The sequence below is a fragment of the Sinohyriopsis cumingii genome, chromosome 17, assembly GCF_028554795.1.
Source record: "Sinohyriopsis cumingii isolate HCF-2022 chromosome 17, ASM2855479v2, whole genome shotgun sequence".
Lineage (NCBI taxonomy): Eukaryota > Metazoa > Mollusca > Bivalvia > Unionida > Unionidae > Sinohyriopsis > Sinohyriopsis cumingii.
In genome coordinates this window covers 97,447,683-97,474,156 of record NC_142977.1, presented here as the reverse complement: position 1 = coordinate 97,474,156, position 26,474 = coordinate 97,447,683, and the positions used below count along the sequence as shown (strand labels likewise).

The following is a 26,474-nucleotide window of genomic DNA, read 5'->3' as shown; positions in this document are numbered from 1 at the left end:
TGACCGCTATTACGACCATGCCACGAAAGCAGACCGCAGAGGTGACAGGAACGCCCCTGTCCGTCTCCCTCTTTCCATAGCTGTCACCATATGTACATGCTTCACATATTGCACATGTTTCAGATCTATGGCCAATTTCCCATTTCGTACGGAGCGGCCACTAACCAAACGCTAAACATATGAGAGTCAAATATTCTCGAGTTGTGGAATTATCCTAATATTCATTCTAGCTCAGTGTATATTTATCTAATTGGGGACCGGCCATTTATGTGTGGCTGAGTGGTTAGGCCTTGGATTTTCCTTGGATACCAAAGACTTTTTTCTTTTTACCTCATGATAAAAAAAATCTAAATTAATTCACTGGATGTAAATATTTTTCTACAAAACAGAACAAATTTTCATGCTATTTGATTGCCGTAAATGGTACCTTCCAGGCAATATCCCCCCCCCCCGTTCCATGGTTGATCGTTTATCTAGGACACACGCCAGGGGCTATTATTACCACATAAGGCCATGCTATACTACTAGGACCAAAATACTGGAAATATATATTAAAATTTGTGTCCAAATACATGAGAAATTACTGCTACGATTCACTCAAAAATATTTTATTTCATGCATTATAATAGAGTTTCTTATGCAAATGAGCGTGGGCAAATACCTGAAAGGTTGGGTTACTCAGTAGCTGCAAGTAACGGAAAAGAAAGACTGTTACATTTATCATTTAGTCTCTCCTTTAAGCGTCAAATAACACCTCAAAAACGACAGGGCGTAGTCAGCGATTCAACGAGCTACTTTCTATTCACCATTGCTCGAACAGCAGTCTGCTAAGTATATTAAATACGCCAGTGGAGTGGAGCGGATCAATAAGCGAACTTCATCCTTTCCGCAGTGTGATACATAATTAGTGTTCAGAAAACAAACTAAATATAATAAATTAAGCCACTGAGAACACACATCCTTCCTTCCATACGTGCGTGTTCGACATGAGAATACTACTTTCAATTCTGCTGACGATGACGGTTCATGCTCAAGGTAATGTAATACTTTCCGTAGTATCGATTATGATGTGATTTGATTTTATTCTCTCTCTCTCTCTCTCTCTCTCTCTCTCTCGTGTGTGTGCTAATTTAGTCCATGAAAAGTAGTGTCATTGTGAGTACGACTTTCTTAGTACATGTCCCATGAAAGACGCGAAAATTTCCTCGTGAGTTGTATTCAAGGCTCGTGCCGAATAGTATGAATGAGGAACACGAGGAAAACACTATAGTTAGCCAAAAATATGACTATTTTTTTATAACTATTCAGTGATGAAATAGCATACGAAAGGTCTATCGCAGATCATTCATATGCGAAATTCATATCTTAGACTGGCTCTTTTATGTTCACTTCAGTGTTGCAGTTTTAGAATTTTCCGCTTGAACATTGTTTCACAATAATGTACCCCGTGCAGAACCCTTCTCCACACAATCAATACCGCCCGCAATGACAAACAAGGCGACATACTTAGTGATAAGCTTAGGTAACATCAGGTTTTGTGTAGCACAAGTGGAGCACGTCAGGTACATTCATTTCTTTAAAGTGGATTATATTAGAGGTCCATACCAAACTGTATGGAGGTTTATACGATTTTTTAAAATTAAAAATCGCAAAAGAACAATCCATTGAGAAGATTTATTTGAAAACGGATCGCTTGTACACTATCCACTGGATATATGCCCAAGCATATCGTACATGTAACACTTCGCAGGAAATCGTATTTTAAAAAATGATGGTAATGAATCATGTACGAAAATGTGGAGATGGTGAGATCTACAAAACTACCTTTAACGAATGTCATTGGGAAATCAGTATTTTTCCACTTGCAAATATTTCTTTGCATAATATAGCCACCGAATTTTGTATTTAACAACATTTGCATGTCAAAATATAGGTAACAGGTCAAATTTATTAAAATCTTAAAACCGGATCTACATTAATCGGAATGGCATATGGTGCTGTAAATATTAGGGGAATCGACACTTATATGAAAACCGTAGTCTATTTTCTGACATGTATTACTATATTTTAAACGTCAAGCGTTAAATATATTGTAATACTATCCCCTTTGTGTTCTTCAGTCCATCTGTCCATCCGTCTGTCCATAACACACTCTCTCCTTGCTTGGAAATCACTTTTCTTTTATGATGTGACAGCGTGTCAAGATTTATAAGTGTTTGCATCCTCCAGTCTGAATACACTCGAGATTTACTTATGATAAATGGATATGATGGATATCGATAAAGGTTCACGTGCAGCAGACCTTTAGAAATCCTAACCTTACGTATAGTAACCTAGCAGATCAATTCGACCAGATCGTTCATTTTATCGAAACAAACATACTTCCGATGTTTTTCAGCGTAGTAAGTTGCAGAAAAATCCAATTTTGTTTGCCAGAAATGTCTTAAAACTGCAATATATTTGGACCATGTTTGATATTTCTGCCGTGCGATCAAACATTACATTTGCGACTTTTCGGTCAATCCAACGCCGGGGTGATCCAAATGGAAAACTACTCCCGATGGTTAGTCGCAGTACTTTGGAATGGCAGCTCAAAGCTTCATAAGTTCTGCTTTTTTTTGAAAACCGATAACTTATATTTAATCATTATCAGATTTTGGACTACGTGCAATATGACCTTACCAATGAAACTGAAGAGCAAACTAAAGATTATATATATGTATGTGTGGTTGACCGTAGGTCGTGGAAATAAACAAAATAAAGGGGACAAGTGTTTAAAACTATTTTTTTTTTATACTCTTAACATACATACGTGTCCGCCTAACTCATTGACGGAGGGATAATATCCAAATTTGGATTGTAAATGGCCAGATAGCTGAGGCGTTTACTTACCGGTGATGATGTATATTGGTGTCGTCGGTGGGAACGCGTTCGATGCATACTCCATAGAATTATTCAAAATGTTTCGATTGCTGCCAGAAAAGTGTTGCATTTCGTGCCAGAGAATGGGTTTCTTTGAACTCGGGATGTTCCGAATGAAGTGTTTTTACTTTCGTAAATGTGAAAGCTGTAATTTGATTGGTGATCTGAAGGTCAACAGAACATGACCTTATTTCGATGACCATACGACATCCAATATGTTGCAGATCTCGATTTAAATCAGATTAGGTGTCCAGGTGTGAAGAGATGCGTGACTAACCATGAGAATTTGCGATACTTTGTTAAATACAATTTTCAGAGTCGACGTATGAACGCGCGCGTGCGCACGTGCGCGTGGGGTACGTATGTTTATGAGTACACATCATCAGATAAGTAGCAGTTTACTAAACATTTATTAAATACGGAAATTGACGCGCAAAATTTAAACATTAGACCCGGGTTATATTCACTCTTTTCCTTTCTTTAAACAAATGGCTGAAAATAAATCATTTAAGCAACTATATTCAGGTCACAAGGATTGGGTCATCCGAATGTTGGAAAAGGCAAGATTGGACGAGGTAGAGTAGACAAACAAAGCGTTCCCAATCGCAAGAGTTAGTTCAGATAATGTATTTTAGAGCCAATATTCGAATCTTTTTTCTTCAAAAAATCAATACGACAAAATAATGTAATAACCAACATGCCCAATACTGTCTATCAATTTCAGAAAATAAAAAATTGGCCCACCATGATCTCCTATAACACAGCGTTGTTTATAATCTTACGCAATCATGACTCTACTTGAACATGCATTCAAGTCATATAGAAATTGAAAAATATATAGAAGAAAAAAAGGACACTATGACAATTTAAACATCAAATATTAAAGTGATATAGAAATTAAAAAATAATAGAAGGAAAAAAAGAGGACAAAATAAAATAACCAAGAGTAAAAATTTCATAAAAATCGGTTTTGCACATCTCGATATATTGACGTTTGAAAATGCAGGGGTAGATAAGTTTAGTCAATCTCGTTAATGTTCAGTAGTTTTCGTGACACAGTTGAGGTGATTAAAGTTGTTTAAATTATTTAAATAATCACTTTTCATGCGAATAAAATATAATTTTGTTGCAGCTATAAAACAGAAAGTATGGAAGCTTGTGCTATACATTCTGATAGTTAGGTGGATACATTGGGGAGAATTTAAAATTGACATTTAAACGATTTAAATAATATTTAAATTTCTTCAGATTTCAACATTCATTCTGATATACCTCATTCGTATGCCACTAAACGCTTTGAAAATGTCATCTTAATTAAAAAATATATTTAAATTATAGTTTTCCCGTTCTTTTTGTTCCTGAAATCTCAACTTTAATTTTTTTCTAACTTAAAATATATTTTATCAGTAATTTAAATAAGTTTCAAACGTATTTATCTGAAGAGTAATATAATATTTGTATGAATTTCTTGAAAATAGAATAAAAAGGGTCTAAATTACTGTTAAAGAAAATGTTTATTATTTACAATTATATTCCGCATCAGTGAAGTCATCACAATCAGGAAAAGGTAATAAGTTGGTGATGAGTTGTCCCTCCATAATATTTCTGTTGTTTATATCCTCTTTTTTTTTGTGTTGATTATATTAATTTCTAAATATTAGTGCCACTTTAAGTTGTCAGTTCTGAGATTATTAAGTCGGATTTGTTTTAGTTTACTAGAACTTAGCAACCGCGTCAGCCAAAAACCAATATACGCTATAATAATCTAATAAACCGGAAACACTAAAAGCAACAGCTCTGTTGTTATTAAATTTGGCAAGTTAAGTTATTGGGTCAAAACTTTCGAGGTAACTAGAATATATATATATATATATATATATATATATATATATATATATATATATTAATTGGCTGGTTCAATCATTAAGTCTAAATTTGTAGTCTTAATTAAAGCTTAGGCAGTAACATTCAAACTATATACCTAAAAAAAACAATGAAAATAAGACATTTTACAAAATGTTTTAAAAAAACACTACGGAAGCATACGGGTATACTCTGCTTGCTTACCGAGCAATGCAAGGAAGTAACAATCACGCATGTCACCCACTGTGTATGAACACGCTAACCTGTAAAAGCAAGTGAAAATATTAAACTTTAAATTTATAAACATCAACGCATTGGTTAACTTCTTACTTAGTAAGTGTTTATAACCCCATTCACTCTATCTTAAAATCTCACCACTCAACAAAATAAATAAACCAAACAAAAACGTTTCGAAACGACCCTACTAGATGGCAACACATACCAAAAATAAAAATTGTGCACACAAACTTAAACACAGCATTAAAGGTACTAAGGAGTTGCATTTCTATTTTCAGTTCAAAGAACCTTGTAAGTAAATATAATTTCTGTTGCCGAGTAATTATATTTTATTAATTGCGATAGAATTTTAAGAGCAATTTGCTTTAATAAATGTATAATGTCACACATCATTTTTTCAATTTGAACAAAACAACTAACTTGCATTTCTAATGCATATAAGATAGCGCCAATCGGTTACAGCAAGCAGTTTTAGTCAGTAGTACGTAAGAATTGTATTTTGCTAACATTTTAGAATGAGACGATTAAATTCATACGTTTAAGGAGATATTATGTTATAATCGCAAAAATAACTTTAATTTATTTATTTGAATTAATTTATTTACATAACGAAAGCTGTAGTCTAGTGGATAATGTATTGAATTTGGGATCACCATATCAGCAAAAGTGTGTGTGTGTGTGTGTGTGTGTGCTAGACCCGACACATGAGTGAAAAATATATAATTTTATAGTCATTGAGAACACCTTTCATTGGTTCATTGTTAGCTCCACACTGCGTTCCACAGGGGTCTGTTCTTGACCTGTTCTCTTCATTTTGTTCACTCAGCCGCTTTCAAGTGTCATAGATCATCATCAAGTGTCTCACCAACTGTACGCTGATGACACTCAAATATACAAATCTAGCCACCCAACTGAAGTTGATGCTACCATCCAAGGTGTAGAGAGGTGCATTTCTGATGTGAAATCATGGATGACATGGAACAAGCTGCAGATGAATGATGATAAAACTGAGGCCATTCTGATCACAACACAAAGACTTTTTCTCATTCACATCCTTTACCTCAAACAATAAATATCAGCAACGCCAACATTAAATTCACACAATCAGTACGAAACCTAGGTGTTACTCTGGACAGTACTCTCACATTGCACCAACATGTCATGAACATATGCAAGGCTGCATATCTTGAGCTGAGATGCATCAGCTCAATTCGCAAATATCTTTCAGTTGATGCCACTAAAACACTTGTGGGTTCATTAGTACTTTCAAGACTGGACTATTGTAACTCACTTATGTCTGGTTCATCTCAGTATCTACTCCAGAAGCTTCAAAAAGTTAAAAACACAGCTGCTCGTATCATACTTAGTGTACCACGATCAGAGCACACCTCCCCGCTGCTCTGTACCCTACACTGGCTATCCATTCGATCCAGAATCAAACACGAAATTTGTTCTCTGTGCTACGTTTCACTGTCGGACTCTAGTCCAACATACCTATCCGATCTTACCCATGTGTATACACCAGCAAGATACTTACGCTCCTCTTGTGACAATCGTATACTCATTATTCCCACTATGAAAACAAAGTCATGTGGACAGCGTTCTTTTGCATACCAGGGGCCAGCAACGTGGAATGAATTGCCCACTGAACTTAGACATAAAGACACAGTGATCACATTCAAGAGGGCTCTCAAAACCCACTTATTTCGACTGCAAGAACAAACTTAAAGACCTAATAATGTTTCCTACCTGAAATATTCTCAGCATGTTTTTTATTTTTTAATGTTTTTCTAATTTCATGGTGTTTGTTTTTGAAATAATATTATTATATGTTTTTTATCTTATAGATGTCGTCTAATGTTGTAAAGCGCTTAGAGCTTCTAAAGATTAGGCGCTATACAAAGTCCTCATTATTATTATTATTATTATTATTATCCTAACTTCTGGTGTTCCATAATATTAAGGGGAATAATAAGTATTCACTAAACCGTAATTTACTTCCATGTTGGTAGCGTAATTGAAGCAATCGAAGCGACACCCCAGTCAAATTGACTTGATATAGCAACGAATTTTTATCCTCAAGAACGTCCAGGTGCACCATCAACCTTATCATTAGCCGTCCTCGGAGACTGTTGTTGTTGTTGTTGATGATGATGATAATGTTGTTGTTATTATAGGGTTTAACACCATTTGTCAGCACAAGATAGGCTATACATGGCGGCCAGTATAAATGGTGGAGGAAGAACCCGGGAAAACCCCGAAGAGAAACACCGACCCACGAGAAACTACCGGCAAGCTTTCTCACATACTCACATTGGCCGATCTCCTCGGGGACTTCCGGACAAGACAGAGCAGATGGGCTTTTGCAAACAATTTAATGAAAATCAAAGATCATAAAAACGAGGGGAAGTAATAAACAACATTATTATATCTGGATAAATGCATAAGTGTTTAATAAATGTAAGTTCATTTTAAAATTGTAATAATTCAATAAGCAATTATTATTGCAAAATTTAAAATTTTGCATCATTTGTTTAGTCCTTGTTCCCCAACAATTTGTTTTGCATATGCTAAGTTTTGCTTTTTATATAATTGATTTTAAAGTAGTTTCAAAACTCGAAGTTCTGTTTAATTTCTAACTGCATTTTATGCAAATGCAGTTTCTGTTTTTTTTTTCTTCCCCCGAATCATTATGGAGATATGGAAATTTTTTATATGTCCTAAATATTTAATATGAAGGCAGCTGAAAAAAAGAATTTAGATATCAATTTATATCGAACATTTTTGTCCTACCCATGTGTAATGTACTCAGGAGAACAAGTAATTTCAGTGTCATGCTCATTAAAATATAAACGCAATTTCCCCCTTTATTTAAATATGCAGTGACATTTATCCTAATGTAAAAAATGGCCAGATTAATGTCTTAATTATTTTCTAGCATATTATTGTTCGAAATAACAGTTACACCGTATGGTTGCATCGTCCAAGCATGGAAATAATCAAAAAGTACTTTTAGATAGAGACATTGCCGCCTTACTACCAAATGATAGAAAAGACACGTGCTAATTCTTCAGATATCGTAGACTTGATTATTTGGAGTTCATTCAATATGCAATAATAAGTTTATAAATAAATGAACAAAGACAAGTATTTAAGCCATCTTTACTACGATCGTTCAAATCGGGCTGCTTGCATAAAAATTTGATTCATTTGCGGAAGCAAATTAAATGTGGAGGAAATATATTAAACTAATCAGAGGTAAAAGAAAGATTAACCGAACAGTATACATATTACACAGCGGGAAACGATCCCCGAATGGTATAGAAAAGTGCATTTTTTTCTATGTGATTAAAAAAGACCTTTTAAGTATATGGAACGACGAAATACGCAAAATAAAGACCGTTTAACTTCTGTAAATATGACTGAATCTACTTGCGTGTTATTACAAGAAAGAACCAAGCAGAGAAAATAAACCAAAGTATAAATCAACCAAAGAACAATCAGCTAAATTAATTATTAGCTATAAATTTAATAAAGCAAAACATGCTCATAACTACAAAACCAGTGACACGTAACTGTAACATTGAACTCGAGTGTCTGTGTGTGTGTGTGTGTTGGATTTTTAACGTAATTTTAACACGTTGAGTCATATCGCCACGATGTCTGCAATCTGGTACTACGGCATCATGTCGGAGACATGTGGCACCATGTCCCACTCAGTCATAATATCCTGATACCAGGCCGACCAGTCCTAACACTAACCTCTTAATGCTGAGCGCCTAGCCAGGCATCTGTTAAAATCATTTTTATAAGTCTTTTTATGACTCAGCCGGGATTCGAACCCGCGATCACCTGCATTAGAGGCGGACGCTCTAACCACTTCGGCCATCGGAACGTTCCGGACTCAAGAGTAAACAATCGATGACATTGTAAATAAAACCCACGCTACGTCTTTACAACACTAGGTTACCGGCGTAAAGCTTTATGAAGTATTGGTAAACACAACGTTTTCGTCATTGTTAAACTAAGTTTAGACTTCACATCTTTCTATTTGTCTCCAAGCACATCATTTTCCACAGAAACATATCACAACTAAAGAGAATCTCACAAAAAACCAATGAGACAAATGTATGTAAGACTTCCAATATGAAAGTTACTTGTCTATCTTTAATGAATTTTTATTTTGTGGCAAAAAATATTGCGGTTTCTCGTTCAAACATTGCAATGCCTATTTGAATACTAGACCCAAAGAACAGCGCGCATGAAAGGATTTTGCATAAGTCCAAATGGTTCGTTAAAAGGAAAAACAAGACTCTTATTATTGTTTAACTTTACAGCACAGTACCTTTTTTATGTATATTCTTCCAATCTTAGATCCGAAGAACTACTGCCCGGGATCTCCAATGGATACTGAATACTTTGTTGCTAACAACACTTGCTACCTCCTATCCGGCACAACGGGCACGAATCCATTGTGGACATTTGCTCATAACGATTGTAAACGCACGAAAGGAAGTCTTCTGATTTTCAAAGACAAGAGCAACGAGGATGCTGTGGTCAGTCACATAACGCTGAATACTGGCTTTGACAGCAATTTCTACTGGTTAGACATCAACAGGGCGGGAGACTCATGGAAATGGGCAACAGGTAGGAAAGGGATCGTTGAAAAGGATAAGGCTTGGAATCCCTTGGTAACTGCTCCGGGATTACATGCATACATACATTATATATATATATATATATATATATATATATATATATATATATATATATATATATATGTATATGTATATATATGTATATATGTATATATATATGTGTGTATATATATATGTGTATGTGTGTATATATATATATATGTATGTATATGTATATGTATTTCTCTATATATATATGTATATGTATATATGTATATCTGTATATATGTATATGTATGTATATATATATATGTATATGTATAAATATGTATATATATATATATGTGTGTATATATATATATATATATATATATATATATATATATATATATATATATATATATATATATGTATATATATGTATATATATATCTATATATGTATATATATGTATATATATGTATATATGTATATATATATATATATAGATATAGATATAGATATAGATATATATATATATATATATATATATATATATATATATATATATATATATATATATATATATACACACATACATATATATATATATATACATATATATACATATATATATACATATATAGATATATATATACATATATATACATATATATATATATATATATATATATATATATATATATATATATATATATATATATATATATATATATTAATAAATATATATATATATACATATATATATATATATATATATGTATATATATATATATATATATATATATATATATATATATGTATATATATAATTATATTATATAATATATTATATATATTATTGTATATATTTAACACAGTGAGTTTATGAAAAATGCTTTCAAACATAACATAAATATATACCTGGAGCACACTGCTTGATTTAGACCAACGAAACTTTACCATGAGGTTCGCAATAATGAAATTATCGTTGTAAAGATCGCGCCTTTGATTTAAAGAAGTTATCTTCATCGTCATGTTATTGGTAGGTAGCACTACACTAATGAAGTCCGTGATCTGTTATTGCATACTGTTCTAGTCCCGAAGAAAATCATTGGTGTTTTTATCGGATTTTTCCTGGAGATTTGCTAGCCAATAAAGAATTTTGCGTGCATTTTTCAGAAACAGCATTAAAGCTTAAACCGATAATAAAACGTTACTCGAGTTCAGCTTCTTAACATTTGCGTAGGCTGACCAGGGAAGGAGGTGTGATTTGTTTGGTTCTAGAAAGGTCACTTGCACTTAAAATTCAGTCATTTTATTCTATATACCAACGATACTAAAATGTAGCACAACCAAAGGTAATCTCTGCATATTAAATGTCACGTCGGTCGTTGTGTAATGGTCAAAACAGCATACAGGTAGTTTATTTGTCCAGAATCGGGTCTATAGTCGTAATATTTCATAATACGTATTGACATTATCCCAGGTGCTCTTAACTACGAATTAACTGTAAGAAGATATATGTATACATGAAGCATGAAGCATCAGAAAATTTTCCCCACTACGTGATGTCAAGGTTGGTGCCAAACATAATTAAGATAATCATGATAATCTGGTCTTATAACAATGCACAGAATTTCATCAAAAGTTTGAAAACATGTGGGAAATGTATAAATAAATGATTGAGTATAGTGACACATCGAAACATCAGTATGTATAAATGTGGATAATGAGTTCAAATATAAATTTATAATTCTTATGTAATGCTGTTGTAACTTTTTGATAAACTGTCATACTTGTTTAAAACTGATATTTCGGGAAGCGAAATATTTTCATACTGTACTCGACAGTGCCAGACTAAGGTCTCCCAGGGCCCTAAGCACTAGAAATATTATGGTGCACACGCCCCTTTCTATAAAATGGGAAACTAAATAATAAAAATAACAATATTAAAAGCCACAAAGGTGGAAAATACCAGTGTTGCCGTTATTCCAGATCAAAATACTTGTATATGCAGATCGAAATAGTCATATATAATTCATTCAGTTTTATCATCAACAATTAATTTTAATTTTTTCTGGTGACCCTGTTGGGCTGGTGCCCTCAGTATGTACTTAGCCTGCGTGATGGGTGATCCGGCACTAATACTCATGCAAGTTGTTTGTAAAAGTATAATAGGAAACAATGACTTTATCCTTGTAATGAACAACATACATAATAAATATGCATGTTTATTACCTGTAAATTGGTGTTGATATCCGATACAGAATATTCTGTGATAAATATCAAATTTACCAATCAATTTTCTGCCAAACTAGAATATTCCATTGTAATGACTGGCGCTTTAACAAACATTGACTGTAATTTATACACATTTGCACCGCAGACTTTTCTTATTTATTGTATCGTATTTTCGTGAACATCTTTAACGCCATATACTACAAGACTAGCATGATGGGATGCCTAAATCTTGGTCTAATTTTAAACACTGGATTGGGTTAACATTTACACTGAATGTCTATGTTGTAATGACATTAAAAAAACGCACCCCAAAAATTCATATAGATTGTTCAGTCGAATTTTGAATTTGCGGGTAACGAGTTGTTGCTGATTAAAACCAGCATTACTTACAGTCAGTGATGCATTCTTTTAAAACAAAAGGTGTGACATATAGTTATCATGATGCAATGCGTTCAGATTATTGCTCTTGTTTTTGGATTTAGAATATGATACATTCGGAAATAAAACAGGTTTTAGACGTCCCACAAAGCGTTGATTCAGCACCCTGGGAATCCGGTTTAATTATTTCTTCATTGCTCTGAATTTTCAATTTCTGTTTTCGACTACTGTAGCTTTACAAACAATGCGACCAAGATGACTAAATACCAAACTATGCGAAACGATATTTAAACTCATACATTTTTTTCATTTTACTTTTTTTTTTAAAATATAAAAATGCTATCTTTTTTGCAATTCACATTAATAGACAACTATTTATATTTGACAGGAGCAGCTTTGACCTATACACCAAGTTGGGACACAGGAACTGGCGACTGCGCAGTGATCAATGTGGAATTTAAAACCTGGTCACCCCGTGATTGTTCCGTTGGGGACTGGTCTACTGGATACATCTGTCAGTATGGTAGGTCATAATAAGATCTTTCCACTGAAAACAGGTCGAAAGGAATCACTGGGATTTGGCCAATTTAGGTTGAGCTGTTGCTAAAACATGCATTCGCATATGTCATATTTCACTCAGTGAAACTATATTTCAAAACATTTTTTGGTAATGCCACCATCTTGCTCAGAGAATATAATTTCTCGTACAAAATACATTTTGCAAACATATCCAGAGAGTTTACTATCAGTGCTTCCTTGAAACACAAATACATGTCCATAGCCCATTTCATGCAGACTTCGGTGAACTTCGAAATTAGCTCAGAGAGAGAGAGAGAGAGAGAGAGAGAGAGTCTGCTGAAAAGCATAGCTCTTCCGGGTAGATGATTTTAACTCGTCTTTTTCTTCTTCTTTGACAATAGTTTTATTTGCTCCGCTGCAGAGTATATGATCATTTCGTAGTCACGACCATGACATCCTAGCTACAGATCAACATGCAAAATCTCGAATATAGAAGAAAAATGAACAGTTTTATCTGATTTGAATTTTACCGTAGCTACGATGTCTGCAGTGTGGCAGTTTATAGTGATGTCTAGCACTGGGGCATCATGCTGCAGACATGTATCATTATGTCCCACCGGTCATATTTTTCTGACACCGGGCCGGCTAGTTCTATCACTTAACCTTTAATACTGAGCGCCAAGCGAAGCAGCTGCCAGTACCATTTTTTATAAGTCTTTGGTATGACTCGGCCGTGGTTCAAACCCGCGACCTCCTACATCTGAGGCGGACGCTCTAACCACCTATGCCACTGGAGCAATCTGGACGAATTAGTAACTAATGTCAAAGTATTTTAAAGTCATCGAATGTACGTTGATCTGTACAATAGTTCATCGTTTGTGAAAAATAGTTCTGACTGGAACAAACTGGATACCATCGTTATTCGATCCAACGTATATCAGTTGTAATGTCTCTGTCTCTCTCTCTCTGTTTCTGTCTGTCTGTCTGTCTGTCTCTCTCTTTAGATGCCAGAAGTGGTGAACACACCATAAGTTCCGAGTCAGGTCCAGGTGGAGATATATGTCATGGAAATGTAACAAATGACATTAACTTGTCCGGTCAAAAGTAACCGATAACTTCGGATTTCGGCACTGACTTATGTGAAGTAAGAACAGTGTCATTTAGTCCATGATATAAATATCGACCATAATAAAAAAATATAAAATATTTTTTAAAAAACATGATAAGAGGCATCTTGTCGCATATCACTGGTTGGAGAAAGATGGTTACCAGATTTTCTTGAATATTTTCTTTTATATGCGTCTAGATTGGTCCAGCTGATTGAAGAGAAATTTGCTATACATCTGCTGTACATTTATGTGAACAAAAGTTTGCTACCAGTTACCCCATAAAGCATGATGGCATGTTCTTGTCAGTGGAAGGCCCGAAATGCATTTAGTATTTTAAAAAAACAAAATTCTCTGGTTCATTTTAACCTAGGTGTTGTACACATTGATCTAGAATGTTAAATGTGTGTGCATATGAGAGAGAAAGAGGTGGGTGGGTGGCTGTCTGGGATAAAATAGATTAATACAATGTGCTGATTCAAGCGGGGCATATCAATATATCTCGAGAATCAAATAGTTAAGCTTCCATAAAGATGATACATGTACAATGATACTTGTAACACCCAGCATTCTTCGCACAGATTTCTCGCTATTCGTTGCTAGCTAGCTGTGTGTCTCGTAAACAGATACGCATGTACTCCGAATTTAAACAGACACTGTATTAAAACATATACTCTGGATTAAATAATGTATTGTTGGGAGTCAGTGAGTTGAAATTTTCATGTACCATAATACAATTATGTAAGTTGAGATATGTTTGAGCTATTTAACGGTTGCGTAGCACTGGTCTTGAAATACAGCTTATAAAATGATTAAAATATTTATTCTTTTTTCGATTGACTAAATTTTCTTTTTATTTCTTTCTAGATTCCACCAGCAGTTCTTCGAGAGTCACACAAGGTAACTGTCGTCTTTATATATATATATATATATATATATATATATATATATATATATATATATATATATATATATATATATATATATATATATATATATATATATATATATATGTGTGTGTGTGTGTGTGTGTGTGTGTGTGTGTGTGTGTGTGTGAACAGTTTGCACATTGTTCAATTTGAAAAAAAGAAATAGCTGTGCTCTGTTTGGTGTAGCCTCATTTTCGACATCATTTGCAAATTAAATTTCGAGCACGAATATTATGGGAAAAGTGCACGTGCGACTATTAATTTTAACTTAAAATATCACCATTAACACTAACGAGCTAATACTATATCTAATTTTCGATCATATTTGCAGATAATTGGACGGATGACTCAAGAGTGCGGACTTTTTATGGTCAAAACTTAGTACAAATTAGACCATTTATAGCAAATTCTTGCATATACACTATTTTCATTTTAAAAGGTATTAAAAAAAATATTGCAAGCGTTAGAGCAGAATTACAACACACTATTTAAGGGGCCCAGAGTGGCCGAGAGGTCTAAAGCGTTCACAGTTACGGATCACTGCCATCTCACCTCTGTCAGGTGGGTTCGAGTCTCAGGCTTGGCCAATGTGGGATACATGAGAAAGCTTGCCGGTAGCTTCTCGTGGGTCGGTGGTTCTTTCTGGAGTCTTCCCTGGTTTTTCCTCCACCATTTATACTGGCCGCCATGTATAGCCTATCTTGTGCTGAAAAATGGCGTTAAACCCTATAACAACAACAACAACAACAACACATTATCATGAAATTGATTGATAACTCGATTGTCTATGCTATTTCTATCGATCTGCTATGTGATTTCCTTAAACGCAGGTTTTATTCTTAACCAGGAATATAGTTATGGAGTTTTTCCAAATCTCTGTGCTCAGTCTGCACTCGAGTTTGTAAATCCTCGATTTTATTTATCTATCGGGATAACAGCGAATTCTGCGATACTCGCCAGATTTCAATGCTTAAAAAATTATTGCTTGTCTGTTTAAAGATTTTACACTTGAAGTACATAATGAAAGCTGAATGAACTTTGATGCAAAATGTCGAACAGTAGTTTTAAAATTACACACAGCATACACAACATGGAGAAAAGTTACATAGGTGCCCCCATTCGCCCTTGTCCGACTTGCGCAAAAATGACGAAACGCTTCCAGTCCAACGTGATTATGTTGCCAAAAAGGTGCTTTACTCATGATCAAGGCGTTTTCTTACAGGCGCAAGAAGCAAGATTTGTTGTTTGGTCAAGTAAATGTTACGTCTAACGCTTATAAGAGAAGGCTTTGGTAGTAAGGAGAGTACGTGTATAAAACTTGTACGCCGGTATCCCCGCAGAGCTATTGAAAAAAAATTCATTTTACGGTATTCATAGACCAGCGCATAACCCGTTGTCACTAGCAGGAACGAATTTGGTTAGAGTTATCTCTAAAATATAACTTTTATTCAACCGACAATGCGTTAACAATTAATTAAAATGACAACAAGTTTAAGAATATCAAATGTATCTTTCCATCAATCCGAGCTCCGGAATTTATCAAATACCTTAATTGCCAGTAAACCTTGTAAGAATCGGAATGCTCTAAAAAGTGGCCTTTGCGAGACACGTGCACGTGAACAATGTGCTTTGACTTTTGTTCCCTCTAGGACAGAGGTCACTGGGCTAGCACGTTCAAAATGCACATATTCAGTCCTGTAATAGCTAAGATCGTGTAAGTTGGGTCTGAAGACTCAAAACGTGTAAAAACAGTAAAATAGCATTATTCAGGTCAGTTAAGGGTGCCGGAATACAAGTATATGATGATTCACGCCTTCTTCTTCCAATAATGTGCTGGGTTCTTCTGGAACATACTCGCACATGGTAATAGGGAACAGCCCATTGGGACATTGTCGTGATTAGTTACTGATAACTGTTTTACGCAGCCTTGAGGTCAATGTAACGAGTAATGGCCCATAGCCGGTATCATAGTACATAATGATTCACAACACAAGTATATACTGAATCACGTACAGATGGGAGCTATACATGTGTCATATATTAGTAAAATTGCACTTAAAATTGCCTTTTGTCACGTATAAACCAAACTGTATTATGTTGTGTATTACCAAAACTGGATCTGCATTTCGTATTAGCATAATACAAGCAGCTTGCGTATGAAATCGCACTAAATCGAAATTTAGTACACCACCGGTCTTTCACCAGTTAGATAATATGCGTCCAAGACGGAATAGAGAATGTCTGAAAAACTTGCTTCCTTGTTCTTGTCAGTTATGTGACGAATTGTTTTGATTTGTTACTTATTATGTATTAAAACCACTTCGGTTGACTTCATTAAATCAAGTAAATCATTGGCGCCCACGCATAAGGGCAAGGTGCCCCCCTCTCCCTGGATTTTACCTCTAAATATGTTTTGGTTTGGATACGTAAAACTTAATAGATGACCACTAGATGTTTGCACACCCACCCACCCCGATAATTCTACGGGCTCCCCTGCAAGTAACACAAAGTAGTCTCATGGTTTCATGGAGAATCGGGCTGTGAAACAAGTGCGACCACAACTTTCATTACATTCATCTTTAATGATTAGCAAAACTTGTTTTAATATGAAATTGCGGCACGGTTCATACATATCTAGTATTAGCAAAATGTAAACGACTTGCATATGAAATTCATCTGAATCGAAGTTTAATATATCAATTAAGCATTTTATGTCACTTTTTACTAAAACTAAAAACCCGCATATTTTGTATTCAGTTTTGAAGTTCGACCATCAAAGCGTAATTTTGGCTTACTAAATTAGATCCATGAAATCACGTATCGTAGAGACTTCGAGCCACAGGAACATGGATCAGACAACGTGTTTGTGTGCGTGATTTAGATTTTTAACGCAGCTTTAACAATTTTTCAGGCATATCGCTACGATGTCTGCAAATTGGCAGTTTATAGTGATGTCTAGCACCGGGGCATCATGCCGCAGACATGTAACATGATGTCCCACCCAGTCACATTATCCTGACACCAGGCTTCCAGTCCTAACACTAATCTCTTAATGCTGAGCGCCTAGCGAGGCAGCTGTTAGAACCATTTTATAAGTCTTTGGTATGACTCGGCCGGGGTTCGAACCCGCGACCTCCCGCATACGAGGCGGACGCTCTAACCACTAGTGTCTTTTTCCTATTCCTACCAGTTGTGGCATGTTCAGCCCTATTTTTATGGAGTCAAATTATCACCTTCATATTCTTAATAAATTATCATGCAACTGTGAAAAAGCGGCCACTCGACTTTGATCTGTTGTCTTCATCAATTCAACCTTCAATCCTGTCTTAAGATGAGTATTTTCATTATATGATGTACAAACTAACGCTGCCTTGTAGTGAATTTTACTTTAAATTTCCTGCATGTGTTATCTTCTCTCTGAAGCGTACTCTATCTTCAAAGTACTGATTCCGAGTCTTGTGATCTCTCTGTCATTAAAATTCTCACATGATTCTATGCTATCGACTTTTTCATTCGAAAATTTTTGCAATAAAGGACTTAATGAAAGATCGCCCAGAATTTGTCCGAATTTCAGCTATTACGTCTTGCTCCAGCGCGTGGTGTACTGGTGTCAATCTCCTTTCTTCAACCCTTCTCTCAACCACATATACAAAAATTGCACATCCTATAAGGAAGAAAGTACCGCATGTAAAGAAGCTGGCTTATCATATAAGGATGAAAGCACTTCATATAAAGAAGTTTGCACATCATACAAGGACAAGAACACTGCATATAAAGAACTTTGTACATCATAAAAGGACGAAATCACATCATATGAGAGTTTTCCACATCATATAAGGACAAAAGCACCGCATATAAAGAAGTTTGCACATAGTATAAGTACAAAAGCACCGCCTATAAAGACTTTTGTGCATCATATAACGAAAATTTCCATCTTAAGACAGCTCTGGTTTTCCATACTTTCTTCTGTCCGTTATTATTGGCATTTGAGCATAAAAGGTCTTAGTATAGAAGTTTTATGTGAGACTGGTAATGCGTGACTTACTTTTGAGTCATATAATACTTACATAAAAGTTATAAGCGGTCTGATCATCTCGATCAGTGTGGTAACATGTTTAACTGAGACAATCACATGATTCATATGTGTCTGGATTCTAATAAATGTGCTAGATATATTTGTTCTTTTTGTGGGTTTTTTTGAGGGTGTGATAACCACACTAGGTCAGCTCGGGTCAGCTGCCTGAGTGAGCCATAGGGAAAAAGCGCTGTAACTTATATCGCCTCAGAATGATACAGCCTGTAATGTGTTAAAGTGCCATTAAAATCAACACAAAACAGAACCACTGGAATTTTGTTATCATTATTTCAATACTTTTAATCGGTGTTCAGATCTAATTCATGCTTTCTGTCTCTGTATAATTTTTACATGTATTACCCCATTGATTTATAAGCTTCCCGCTACTGTAAACGTTTTACATGTATTACCCATTGATTTATTAGCTTTAAATAAACAACAATAAGAGGGGGGTTGAAAAAAAGCAAATATGTTATACGCAGTTATGCTTATTCCGCCCAAGAGGAATAAGCTCCAAAAATAAAAGTCACTTAATTCCGTATATTTATACCGAAAATAGATGCAGTCATCGTCCTGACGTTGGTGCTGACGTTATACAGAATTTTTGTCACTGACAGATAACGTAAGTATTTATTTTTCTTTCTGTTCTTTGTCTTCTTGCAGTAGCAACTCTTCATTTTGCAAGGAAGACACTGTCTGAATAAGTAGATAAAATTTCACTTCAGTTGAAAGCCGTTTCGGAAATATATAGATGAAAGTAAAATCATAAAAAAAAAAACTCCCCAAAGATTATGTTGTACAACGTAGGGAATGAATGAATGAATGAATGAATGAATGAATGAATGAATGAATGAATGAATGAAAATATCAGTAATGAACTGATAGAATTACTAAGCATTATTCTGTTGATATGGTTTAGTACTTATAATGCATTTTATGTATCATGTTATATCATTCAGTACTAGCATGTCTAAAAAAAAAATGAGCGTAAATTAAAAGCTTAAAGCAAACCACTGGAGCGCGAAATATAGGTTACTAAGTTATTAGTCAGTGTAGTGGTTTCTACGTTTTATTATGGATCCTTATTCAAAGTTATAGGACTTTGCTTGCAATAGTGTTAGAAAAACTGAGCTCAACCCCAAACCCATAATCCAGTGACGCTGACTCTTTAATTTAAAGATAAACACAAATCACTGAATCATAAAATACGCATCAGGGTGATCTAGTTTTCGCTGATGGATAATGTGGTCCGCATCAAACAGTTGCATCCCAAGTCATGTGTGACTTGGTAATAGTGTTTGAGAAAACGATATAAGCCAAAACCCTACCGTAAGTGTTGAGTAACTAAGTTGGACAGTATTGAAATGTATAATAGTGCGATCCTTATTCTTATTAAATAAATACATTGAAAATTTTTGAGAAATTCACATTCTAGTACTTTCATTTTATACACTGCTCTAGTACATCGGGCTTCTACTATTAGGTTGTTTGATATCAGACTATATTTAATGGAGATTAGAAAATCACCAATAGCAGAGTAGATCTACAAGCCCAACTGCTAGGCATGGAGCGGAGCGACAAGGTGGAGCGAAGAAGGAAATGATTTTATTTTACAGCTCAAAAATAACGGCACAATGCTACCTTTTATTGAAATGAGCAGTTTTAAGAGAGGTCATATAAATATTTCACGAGTTTTACACAAAATGAAAATTGCCCATATTCAGAGATAATACCTATACGTTTACAAGTTTGGACGGGATAGAGGTGTTAATTTATTTACGTCAAACATAAAAATGATATACTCGGATGTTTTAGAAAAGATTTACATTTTCAAAGTCTTAATTTTGTTATTTATTTAACAAAAAAAACCCTATTCAGTATGTATCTGTTCTTTATGTACATTTAAGATTCAAACTTTGACCAGTATCTTATATCGTAGCAAAAGCGCAGCCATTATTTCTGGTCCACTGAGGCAGTCATCTGGTATAACGGTACCAATTGCGCAAGTCCAGGTGGGCGTGGCTTAAGGTGTAGGGATTGTATTTCGAAATAAACAACAAAACTAGCTGTGATTGGTGCATTATGTAAGAGTTGTACTTTCTGTTAGGCTTAAAAAAAGTTGTGCCTCCTGGCAACATGTGAGATCATGTTAATTCCTCTCTAGGTGATATTTTGTATTTTTTATGATTTTTTAAAAATGTGGTACACATGTCTCAAACTGTGTCTGTTGTGACTAGATAACTCTTACCCCTGTCTAGTTCCAGCAGAGTTATCTCTCTTAAATGCAATGGAGTACCTGGTTTTGTCCTTGTCAAATTGACAAACTAACACTGCTCTCAGGAAAGTGTGTGACATGCACGCTAAAGTAGGATAGAAAATGTATTTATTTCTCCAAACATTATCATTAAGGTCTATGAAAAAACAATTGGTACCGTGATACCATCTGGTGCACGTAGCCGCATCCCCCTCCCCCAATCACAATTCGTTGATTTCTCTTACTGTGAATTAAAAGAGTTTGTTGCCTAAATCACTTACAGTGTAGGGTCGAATTTTTGAATTTTACCTACAACTGAGCCCCTAGGTGGAGATGAAAGGCAAGGAACGCACAGTGAACTCGTTAGCGTGTGATTAAAGGCGTACCACTTTTACATGCCACGTGGTCTGAAATACTGTCCACTCATACAAATGAACATCCAGTTTGATGTCATACTCACTTGACTGAGCAAGGCGGGTCAATTACATGGTCATACTCAAATGATGAATCTAAAATGAAGCAGATGTATACATTTATATAATATATAAAAAATATTTTACCCATGGCAAAACCCGAACTCTAGACCATTCAATCTCAAATTACACGTTATATGCCTGGCCCAATGAGCTTAGTGGCTAAAACACTGCAAAACTCAAACTGTACAAACTTAACGTGTTTTGGCAGGCAACATTAAAAATAGAACGATAGTAGTATCTCATTCCAGTCGTATCAACTGATATTCAAAACAGTACGTATTTTGGATCCTTTCTAATTGTTGAAACTTGTTCTCTGATGAACTAAAAAATGTAAGAGTTGATGAAATTTGCCTGAGAGCCAGCTACTGTATTTGCAAATGTTCTAGTGATCGTACTGAACATCGTACTGGACATTTCGTGCATGTGTGACTTTAGCGCACGTTCATCTTTATGCTGAAAAAAAGAGAATTCCTTCAGGAGATCGGTACAGATATTTTTTGTGATTATTCGGTTTAATGCATGTAATAGGTATGCAACTGACAAAAATGCTGCACAGAATCTGCAATCGTGTAGAAACTACTTTTATTTGACAGTGAGTATTGAGTTTTGCAAGCCGATACTCTCAAGTCTTAGCGGCAGCGAATAATTTTGTTGTTGTTGAAATTGTAGTGTTTTGTTATATTCCTGAATGACTATTGTGCTGTGCAAACAGTTGCACTTTCTGTATGATCTATTGCTTTAATCATGCCGGTTCGTTAATTTTGGACAGATTACAAACTGCATGAAAGTTGTAAAATTTGAATTTCTCGAAATTTATTGTATATTCATTTATTTAAAAGAGATTATACAATTTTAAATTACGGTGCGGTTCCTCTGTCTCTCTCTCTCTCATTGAAAAATATTGTGTAGACGCATGACAGATGGACAGATACGACCAATCATTAAGTCGGAATTGTTAAACAATTTGGCTATATAAAAAACTAAAGAACATTTTAATTAATGCCAAAAGAAAAATACTTGGAAATTCATGAAATTAAAAAGACTTCTTCCCGGTTGAAGTATAGTAAACGAAAGAAACCGGAAACAAACTTTTGCGTTATTAGGGCTTTCTCCGCTTTTCTTGAAACGATGATAGTAAAAGAAAGGTGGACGAACAGATGAAAAGTGGTACGAACAGACTTTGTGGTACATTATGAATTTCCATACAGACAACTATCATGACTTCTTTGTTTACACTGGTTACCAAGACCGATTGAGAACGGACCGTTTTGTTAAATTTTTGGACTATAACGAGCAGATCATGACCTTATCCATACATGTAGTTATCATTTAAGCATACTATTTTCCGTGCATGTGCGAGTAAGTATAACATCAAAGTTCTGTTAAAAAAGATATAAAAGGAAAGGTCAAACACATTTTCGCTAGGGAAGGTTCCGATATGATAACCATATCTACACCTTGGCGTATCGAGCAGGTATTTCTGTGCTTCGGGTCTTCGAATTTCACTGGATTCGGCAGCAAGCCACCAAATCCAATCAAAATTAAATTGTTCAAATTTGAACATTGTTCCTACATGTATTGTTCTATTGATAACCAGATTGCAACTAGATGAAAATTTTACGGCCTGTGTTTCCTAACGGTTAGTAGGATCCTACATAGCACCAAAGAATGGGATTACCCCCGACACACACACACACACACACACACACATTGTCGAGTGAACATAGAATTTTCCAGACAACCTTGGAGACTTACATTGGGAACATCATTGCTAGATACTTACCAACCAATGAGAGTAACTTGCTGTAATACAAGAGCACTGCCCTCAGGATTATTTATTTTAAAATTTATTTATTTGAAAAACTAAAGATTTTTTATTCCACGTCAATTTTGTGTTAAATGTCTGTGACTTTCTAAATCTACTTTCATGTGTCTAATATGAGAGACGAGAGATAAATTCCTGGAGACTTTCAGGACAGTGTTAAAAATTCTCAGTTACTAAATTTAATCGATGTAAACTCTGTAAAAATCAAAGAATTTTGACAAAAATAACTTTCAGAAACGAATGTTCAAAAGTTTCTTTGAAGCTGTGGAATGCCATTTAAACCAAATCTTGTCAGAATTAGTAGTTAGTTGTTCTCTTTATTCTAGCTACAACTACCACATGTACCTCCTTATAAGAAGTCCATCTGCATAATTCACAGACCGAGATCTGTTGGATCATTATGTGACATCAGATCATGGTCTATGTTGTTTGTAGTTGGACTCGACTGATAAGCAAGCATATCCTGCACTTACTTTTTGCTTTATCACTGGAGAGAAACTTGAATCTTTGGAGATTTTCTTCTATAGACACAACTCTATTCTCTGCCTTATTTTGTTTTCAGGTATGGGACAACCCTGTACACCGGTGGCAGTCAAGTCCAAACTCGAACACACACAAAGAATTATATTTTCAGCATAATTTTTTTCATTTCAAACTGTACATCTTTTATTATACCTGAATATTTATGTTTTGTATCTACCAAAGTATGGGAGTCCCAACATTAATGGCAAGTTGTTCTTTATACTGACATCTCCTTTATTTAACATTCTGAGTGGGTTCTGTTTAATTTTTTTGGCAGGAACATTTAAAGTTATAAGTGTTGTACCAAAGAATGCATCATATCTCGATTCTAGGTGGTGTTTACGGGTTTTGAAATGCATACATTGGTAATTAGTCATGGGTTAAAGTTTATGGGAAAGTTCATATTCATACCTACCTAGATAAAACTTAGTTCCATGAAATCCCAGAGTTATGACATGTATTCTTCCTAGGGCTTTTAATTATTAATACTGACTACAGGAAATATATTGCATCTTGGCTGAGTCGGGCAGGGGTTATGTAGAGCTTAAAAATCAAAAACATTGTTAGCGTTCAGGGGCAAGTTTCTGCTTGGCTATATCCCAGGGTCATGGCTAGTGTAATTTCAGCGATGGCTTGTGGTTTTTTTAAGTCACCAGCCCTGAGCCTGGCTATAAAACAATTTCTTTGAGCACTGAAGGGTCATGTTGATTTATATACATGGTAGTAATTGGTAGTGTCTCGCACTAAAATATTAATGTTTGCATCCTTGAATAATTTGTAACAACATCTTGTCAACTGTTGGTCTTATAGTCATTAAATTTATACTGATGTTTATTATTTTCATGTGTATTTATGTCTGCACGGAATTTTCTTGATACCTGGCCAAGGAAGAAGCATCTGAGGTTGCATACAAAACTAGATTAATGATTAATTTTGTGCCGTTTTGCATATTAAATCGTTTCTAAATTATGAACCTATTACATCTTCCAAAAGTATGTTTACCTTTGTTCAGATATTTTTATACTTTTATAAATAAACTTAACAAATGGAGGAACAAGTTTTTAATCCTTATTTAAGGGAGATAAGCACAATGAAAGAAAACGGTATTGAGTAAAGGTGTCACTGTGTAACCGTGTGTGCATACATGTCCTGTCCACACACCCTGAATATTAATGGAGGTAAGTTGTAGAAATTGAAAATTATCAGTCTTAGGCTATCCAGTGTAAATTATCACAGTTGTAAGCTATGCAGTGTTAATTATCCCAGCCCTAAGCCATGCAGTGTAAATTATCCCAGTCCTTAAGCTATCCAGTGTTAATTATCCCAGCCATTAAGCTATCCAGTTTTAAGTATCCCAGTCCTAAGCTATCCAATGTTAATTATCCCAGTCCTTAAGCTATCCAGTGTAAATTATCCCAGTCCTAATGTAACCCGTGTTAATTATCCCAGCCCTAAGCTATCCAGTGTTAGTTATCCCAATCCTTAAGCTATCCAGTGTTAATTATCCCAGTCCTTAAGCTATCCAGTGTTAATTATCCCAGTCCTTAAGCGATCCAGTGTAAATTATCCCAGTCCTAATCTAACCAGTGTTAATTATCCCAGCCCTAAGCTATCCAGTGTTAGTTATCCCAGTCCTTAAGCTATCCAGTATTAATTATCCCAGTCCTTAAGCTATCCAGTGTTAATTATCCCAGTCCTAAGCTATCCAGTGTTAATCATCCCAGTCCTCAAACTATCCAGTGTAAATTATCCCAGTCCTAATCTAACCAGTGTTAATTATCCCAATCCTAAGCTATCCAGTGTTAATTATCACAGTCCTTAAGCTATCTAGTGTTAATTATCCCAGTCCTTAAGCTATCCAGTGTTAATTATTCCAGTCCTAAGCTATCCAGTGTTAATTATTCCAGTATTAAGCTATCCAGTGTTAAGTATTCCAGTCCTGAGCTATGCAGTTATGTTAATTATCACAAGTTTGAGAGTGGACTATTCAGTTTCCTGTGCAGAGAAGGATTTACAACAAAGAGCTGTCACTTTCAACAGGCATAGTGATGAAAAGGTGAAATATTCCCTGCACCAAATAAAATATATGTTGATAACTATGGCTGGGTACAAATGCATATCACAATTGATGAGTAGTGAGCTTTACTGTAATAGCAAATTCACAGACATCTGCTGCTTAAAACATTCTGTTTCCGAGTCATTTCAGCTGGCCAATGTACACTGAAGTGATATGAAGCAGACATTAACCCATGGAGGTTTTTGTCATTTTCGTCTGACATTCGAGTAGGAAACCCATTTTGAAAGCTATTTCTGAATACATCCTAAAATACCAACTTCCAGGTGATCTTCCAATAACATACTGCCTAGTTGTGTTAGAAACATTGTTTTTCATTGACTATTTGGATCGCGCATAAGCAGAAGGGTAAACGTTTTGTTTTTTTTGTGCTTAACGGACCCATTATTTTTGTCGAGACCACTCTTTATTCCAAATGCCCATCTTATCCTACT

The 26,474-nt window shown here is 34.9% G+C and overlaps 2 protein-coding genes across 2 annotated transcripts in view; one reads left to right on the top strand and one right to left on the bottom strand.

The window, feature by feature from the left end:
* Window positions 1–3,000, bottom strand: part of LOC149779505 (PAN2-PAN3 deadenylation complex catalytic subunit PAN2-like) — a 141,814-nt gene extending 138,814 nt beyond the window's left edge. The window contains exon 1 of the mRNA XM_089940204.1: window positions 2,893–3,000. Coding sequence (XP_089796330.1) covers window positions 2,893–2,992 — 100 coding nt within the window. The 5' untranslated portion in view covers window positions 2,993–3,000. The remainder of the gene's footprint in view (window positions 1–2,892) is intronic.
* LOC149779504 (uncharacterized) lies at window positions 729–25,023 on the top strand. The gene is made up of 6 exons (XM_089940206.1): window positions 729–1,035; window positions 9,397–9,669; window positions 12,649–12,783; window positions 14,753–14,785; window positions 19,449–19,511; window positions 24,007–25,023. The coding sequence occupies exons 1-5, from the start codon at window positions 987–989 to the stop codon at window positions 19,508–19,510; spliced, it is 552 nt and encodes a 183-aa protein (XP_089796332.1). The 5' UTR covers window positions 729–986; the 3' UTR covers window position 19,511; window positions 24,007–25,023.
* Window positions 25,024–26,474: the final 1,451 nt, after the last annotated feature.

What these genes read in the sequence shown, in the direction of transcription:
- LOC149779504 (XM_089940206.1), top strand. Translation starts at nt 987, where the DNA reads ATGAGAATACTACTTTCAATTCTGCTGACGATGACGGTTCATGCTCAA. An exon ending in CTCATGGAAATGGGCAACAG is followed by an intron (nt 9,670 to 12,648) that starts GTAGGAAAGGGA and finishes TATATTTGACAG; the next exon opens with GAGCAGCTTTGACCTATACA. An exon ending in TGGATACATCTGTCAGTATG is followed by an intron (nt 12,784 to 14,752) that starts GTAGGTCATAAT and finishes ATTTCTTTCTAG; the next exon opens with ATTCCACCAGCAGTTCTTCG.